The 6,000-nt window shown below is 50.6% G+C and overlaps 1 protein-coding gene across 1 annotated transcript in view; it reads right to left on the minus strand.

Moving 5' to 3' along the window:
• NLRP1 (NLR family pyrin domain containing 1) overlaps positions 1 to 5,290 on the minus strand; it is a 51,606-nt gene extending 46,316 nt beyond the window's left edge. Inside the window, 3 exon segments of the mRNA XM_023730996.1 lie at positions 1,591 to 1,732; positions 3,323 to 3,418; positions 5,008 to 5,290. Coding sequence (XP_023586764.1) covers positions 1,591 to 1,732; positions 3,323 to 3,418; positions 5,008 to 5,290 — 521 coding nt within the window.
• Positions 5,291 to 6,000: the final 710 nt, after the last annotated feature.

Consider the following 6,000-nt stretch of genomic DNA (forward strand, 5'->3'; position numbering starts at 1 on the left):
TGTAGCCACTGTGTCAATCCACCTCATTGAGGGTATTCCTTTTTTTCGCTGACCCTCTACTTTTTTTTTTTAAATTGTGCTTTAGATGAAGGTTTACAGAACTAGCTTCTCATTAAACAGTTAGTTCACATATTGTTTTATGACATTGGTTAACAACCCCACGACATGTCAACACTCTCCTTTCTCGACCTTGAGTTCCCTATTACCAGCTTTCCTGTCCCTCCTGCCTTCTAGTCCTTGCCTCAGGGCTGGTGTGCCCCTTTAGTCTTGTTTTGTCCTGTGGGTCTGTCTAATCTTTGGCTGAAGGGTGAACCTCAGGAGTGACTTTATTACTGAGCTAAAAGGGTGTCCAGGGTCCATACTGTCAGGGTTTCTCCAGTCTCTGTCAGGCCAGTAAGTCTGGTCTTTTTTTGTGAGTTAGAATTCTGTTCTGCATTTTCTCCAACTCTGTCTGAGACCCTCTATTGTGATCCTGTCAGAACAGTCAGTGGTGGTAGCTGGGCACCATCTAGTCCGGTGGAGGCCATGGTCATTGTGGTCCGTTAGTCCTTTGGACTAATCTTTCCCTTGTATCTTTAGTTTTCTTCGTTCTCCTTTGCTCCCAACGGGGTGAGATCAGTGGAGTGTCTTAGATGGCTGCTCACAGGCTTTTAAGACCCCAGTTGCTACTCACCAAAGTAGAATGTAGACCATTTTCTTTATAAACTATGTTATGCCAAGTGAGCTAGATATTCCCGGAGACTATGGTCCCCATAGCCCTCAGCCCAGGAATTTGGTCCCTCAGGGAGTCTGGACGTGTCTATGGAGCTTCCATGACCTTGCCTTGTACAAGCTGTGCTGGCTTCCCCAGAATTGTGTACTGTCTTACCCTTCACCAAAGTTACCACTTATCTATTGTCTATTTAGTGTTTTTCCATCCCCACCCCTTCCCTCCCTCGTAACCACCAAAGATTGTTTCTTTTTGTGTGTAAACCTTTTCATGAGTTTTTATAGTAGTTGACCCCAAGAATAATGTCCATCTCTGGGGGCTAGTCCCTACTGATAACGTGTCCAAAGTACATGAGACAAAATCTCCCCATGCTAGCTTCTATCTCATGGAGTGTCTGTGAAATTCAGGTAGAATGTGCAAGTGAAGCACTGCACAGACTTGGCACAGAGTGAGTGCCCAGTGAACCCATATTGCTCTCAGCTACTTGGGCAGTGACGGACTGAAGTGGACCTAGGCCAGAACCATGTCCCAGTAACCAGGTGATGTATCTCCTTTATTGGACAATGTACCTGGATTTTTAGTTGGGGGCCTCCTGGAAGCAGTAACTTAATCCAAAGGAGAGACTCCAATAGTGGGGAGGGGGTTCAGGAGAGAGATTTCAGATGCTTGCCAAGCTCTGCTAGTTCCCTCCCCCAGCCACCTGAGTGATGACGCCCACTCCAGGGGAGTTCCTCTGTGCTCAGTCAGCTAACCCAGCCCCCAGGGGATTCTTTGTCCCTTCATTTGATTCATCCTTCCCTCTCCAGGAGTTCAGCAGGGTTTCAACTGTGCAGTAGTTTCCAGCTCTTTCACCCAGAGGCCACCCAATCCTAGGATTTTCCTGCTCTCTGCGTTCTGTGCTGGGCTAAGGTGGGGGCTCCCAGGCTCCCAGCACTGCTGTGGATCTAGGGGCATTAGGCAGCTCTTGATCTGGAGAGTTGTGGGCTGGGGAGCTTGGGAAGAAGAGGATTGAGGGAGGGTTTTCTGGGGGGAGTGAGAGAACAGAAATTACTGAGTATTTATTGTGTTTCAGGCTCATATATTTTGAATTCACACAACAATCCTGCTAGATGGGTGTTAGTAATCCTATGTTTATAATCATGTAAAAAGAGAGATACAATTTTATTCTCTTAGTAGCTGGTCTGAAACTTCCTTTGGGTGGGGAGTCCAGTGTATATCAGGTAGAAAGATTTTGATAAGCCACTTGGAAGACTGAGCTCCCCATTTCAAGTATCAACAAATAGTTACTAGGTAGCATCTGAGGCGGGTGGGTCCTAGTTACTGACAGGCACTATTATACTAGGCAGCGAAACTCATGGGCATACAAGTTGAGGGCAGAGCGGAATTGCTCTATGTTCTAGAGAAGGAAAGAGCCAGTGAGACTAGGCATGGGGAAACGGCAGGAGAAAGAACGCTGGCGGGGGTATAAGAGGGAACCATTGTGGAGAAAGACATGTAAGCTGTCTAATCCTTTCCTAAAACATCTTCAGTAGAGTCTACATCATGCATTCGGACTTTTGTGCGAATGGAGTTTTAGTGTGGAGCTCAAAGAGGTGCAAATTCTGGACTGCAGATTGGGAAGTGGTATGAGGATAGAAAAATTGGAGTCATAAGAAGGCTCGGATGAGGCAACTGAGTCACAGAGGATTGAAGCTACTTGTTCCAGGTCATGCAGCAAGTGAGTGAAGACAGGGTGAAATCTGAGGATAATTGAGCTTAAGTTTGTAACCACTGCTGCCAGGGCTTGGGGGGAGGAAGGGGTGAGTAGGAGCACAGGAGGAAGAGAGAGAGAAGGGAGCGGGGAGCTGGAGGAGGGGGACTTTCACAAAGCAGCAACAAGGTGGGGGGGAACCACTGCACCAGGAATGGGTTGTTCTAGGTTCTAGCCCTGGCTCTGCCTTAAGTGCTTCATGAGCTTGGACAAGTGACTTTCCACGCGAGTCCTTCTGCAGTGGGAAAAGACGGCCACCTGGTGCTGGCATGAGAAGAGGAAGAGGTGAGGGTGTAGCCACAGTTTGTAGCCTGGTGGCTCAGGATGGCAGATATCGAAATAAGAGGAGTCAGGAAAGGGAACTGGCTTGGGCTGAGGAATAAGCCTAGCCTCTTTTGGGGGTCCATGTGCAGAACAGGGTCATCTTTGAAACTTTCTAGACTACTTTGATCCCAAGGATCCTCAGAACCTACCAGATAATGAGCTGAGCTCTATCTGGGCAAGGACCATGTCACCTATCATTTCCAGTGTGGGTAAGACTCACTGCTTGGCCCACATGGGTCTCAGTTTCTCCATTTGTCAAATGGGAGGGAGTGCAGTCTTAGCATCAGAAGGACCCTGAGAGATCATTTGTAGGCCTACTGCTCCTACCACCCCATCCTGGCTCCTCCTACCCTCCTCTGCAGTTCCTCCAGCCCAGGTTTCCATGCAGGTACATACCCACCTGGGTAGGGACCCACCTGCTGATTTATAGCCCCACTTGGAGCCCTTGGGCCTACTCAGCAAGACTCACCTCTCCAGCTGTGTCCAGATATGTAAGGCACAAACCTCAAAACCTCTCTCTTCTCTTCCCGGAGGGACACCAAGGAACCAGGGCAACCTCAGCACCTTGGTGGAGGTGGGCCAGCTGGGGAACTTCATGTTGGGAGCATTCGGGGAGTTGAGGAATGCAGAAGGGTCTGGAGACAAAGGGAATGGGCGCTTCCCCGAGGGCTGGGGCTCTTCATGTTGGGCAGGTCTCATGGTCCCCAGGAGGGGTCAAGAGAAACCAGTGAACCCACTGCAACCCTCTCACAACCCCCCAGCAGGCTCATCTGGAGAATGATGCCCTCACAGACACCATTGGGCAAAAAGGCCTAGTCTGGGATCCAGGAAATTTGTGTCTTTGCCTTGGTTCTGGTTTCTGGGTGCTGCAAAAGGTTTGTGCTCAACTACTGACCAAGAGGTTGGTGGTTTGAACCCACCCAGAGGCATCATGGAAGAAAGGCCTGGTGATCCACTTTCATAAAGATTACAGCCAAGAAAACACTGTGGAGCTTGGTTCTACTCTGTAACACACGGGGTCGCCATGAGTCAGAGTTGACCCGACGGCAAGGAGTATGGTTTGCTCTGGTTCTGACACCACCTGTCTGTGTAAGTCACTCCCCTCTGAGTCTCAGCCTTCCTATATGGAGCTAAGGGCTTCTGCCTCCCCAGGTTGCTAAGAGGAATAATAAAAATAACAGTAACAGCAGCAACAACAATGACAAGAGCTCTTATTTACTGAGCACTTAAACTATGTACTAGACTCTGTGCTAAATGTTTAACACAGATTATCATTTTAACCCTCACACAGTCTTATGATTCAGGCATTAACTCTTACTCTCCCATTTTACAGATGGCGAAACAGAAGCAGAAAGCAGTGAAGTGACTTGCTCAATGGGGTGAGCTAAAAAGTGGTCCAACCAGGACCGAAACCTGCTCCTGCCCGACCTCCAGTCTGTACCTATAACTACAATGCCAGGCAAGTGCGTTGCCAAGGGGCTGGGTGTGAAACCCATACTATCCCTCCCAGCACCCTTCAGAATGCCAGCCTCTCACAGCAGTCCATGGACAACGGCCAGAAGGTAGAAGGGGACAGGAAAGCTGGTGATAGGGAACCCAAGGTTGAGTAAGGATAGTGTTGATGTGTTGTAAGGTTGTTAACCATTGTCATAGGGCAACATGTGTACTAACTGTTAAATAAGAAACTATTTTGTTCTGTAAGCCTTCACCTAAAGTGAGAATAGCAGCACAACTGGAAGAGCGTAGTCAATGTCACTGAACTGTATGTAGAAATTTTTGAAATGGTGTATCTTTGGCTATGTATATTTTCACCAAAAAAAAAGGTGGAGAAGGGAGAAGGTTGACATGTCGTGGGGTTGTTAACCAATGTCATAAAACAATATGTGTACTACTGTTTCAGGAGAAACTATTTGTTCCGTAAACCTTCACCTGAAGTACAATAAAAAAAAAAAAAAAGAATGCCAGCCTCTTCCCTCTCTGGCCTCTGAGCGCTCCCTCTCAGGTGCTGTGAGGATAGGAGAGGGTGTAGGGGTCTGGGGTTCAGCAAAAGACTCCCAGCAAGACTCCCAGCTCCAGCCTAGTCTGCGGTCCCTGCCCCTGCCCAGGGGAGTCCCTTGTCACTGCCCAGAGAAAGTCCTGTGGGAAGGACTCAGTGGAGGCCCCTCTGAGGGGAGGGGTTGGGGACCAGGGACCCACAGTGGGCAGAGGGCCTTTGTCCACTCACCTGACATCAAGGCCGCCTCTGCGCAGGCCCGGGAGCACAGCTTGCTCTGGTTCATCTTCTCCTAGGTGTGGAGAGCCAGGTCCCAGGGCCGCTGCTCCCCACGCTGAGCCACCAGTCATGAGGCCACCTCCATGCCCCCCACCTTCTCTGGTCAAGCAGGGAATACACTGGGAGAGCCTCCACTGAGCACATCCCAGGGCAGCTGAAGCTGGAACTCCTTCAGTTCCTCCTTCCTCAGTTCCTCCGAGTAGCCAGCCAGCCACCACCGGACTCTGCAGGCCATCTCTGTCATAGGAGGGCCGTGGGGACGTTTGGGGGCTGGGGTGGCAGTTGTCAGTCAGGCAGAGAACAGTGCTCTCCCTTCACCTGGACCCCTACCATCTCCCGACGCAAGCTCCCACTGGGATCATTCCTCTTTCCCTGTAAACTTCTGTTCAGCATCCAGAAGCCAATTTTGTAGACCCCAGGGCACCTGCTAATGGATGGTGCTGGGAGGAGGAAGGGGAAGAGGAGTGATAGGAAAAGCCATTGGAAGGAGGAGCCGAGAGGGGAGTGGGAGATACTGGAAGCAGTCAAGCTGTGACAAGTGCTGGAGGTGGGGTCCAGGGAGGAGGGAGGGTGGGAGGATGGGTGTGTGTGTGACACTCACTATTCTGTGTTCCTCAGATTCTTCCCTCTTCTGGGACCTGGGCTCCTGGGACCAACCCATCAGCCTTAATTCTGGTAGGGTGGGGTGGGGGACAGGCCAAGCTGGGTGGGCTTTCAGAGCAGGAGCAAACAGTCACTGAGAGGAAACCACATGGGGATGTGGCTGGGAGAGGGAGGGACAGGGGTCAGGACAGGCATGGGCAGAGCAGCAGCTCAGAGCTGGACTCCAGACAGGTCCTGTCCACAGGCGCAGACAGGCTGACAAGGCACCAGATGCAGCCCCTTCATGCACATACAAGTGCACGAACCTTCCCCCAGGCCCTACAGCCCATCGCCCAGAGCCTG

This window comes from Trichechus manatus, unplaced genomic scaffold, assembly GCF_000243295.1.
Source record: "Trichechus manatus latirostris isolate Lorelei unplaced genomic scaffold, TriManLat1.0 scaffold00040, whole genome shotgun sequence".
NCBI classification, from domain to species: domain Eukaryota; kingdom Metazoa; phylum Chordata; class Mammalia; order Sirenia; family Trichechidae; genus Trichechus; species Trichechus manatus.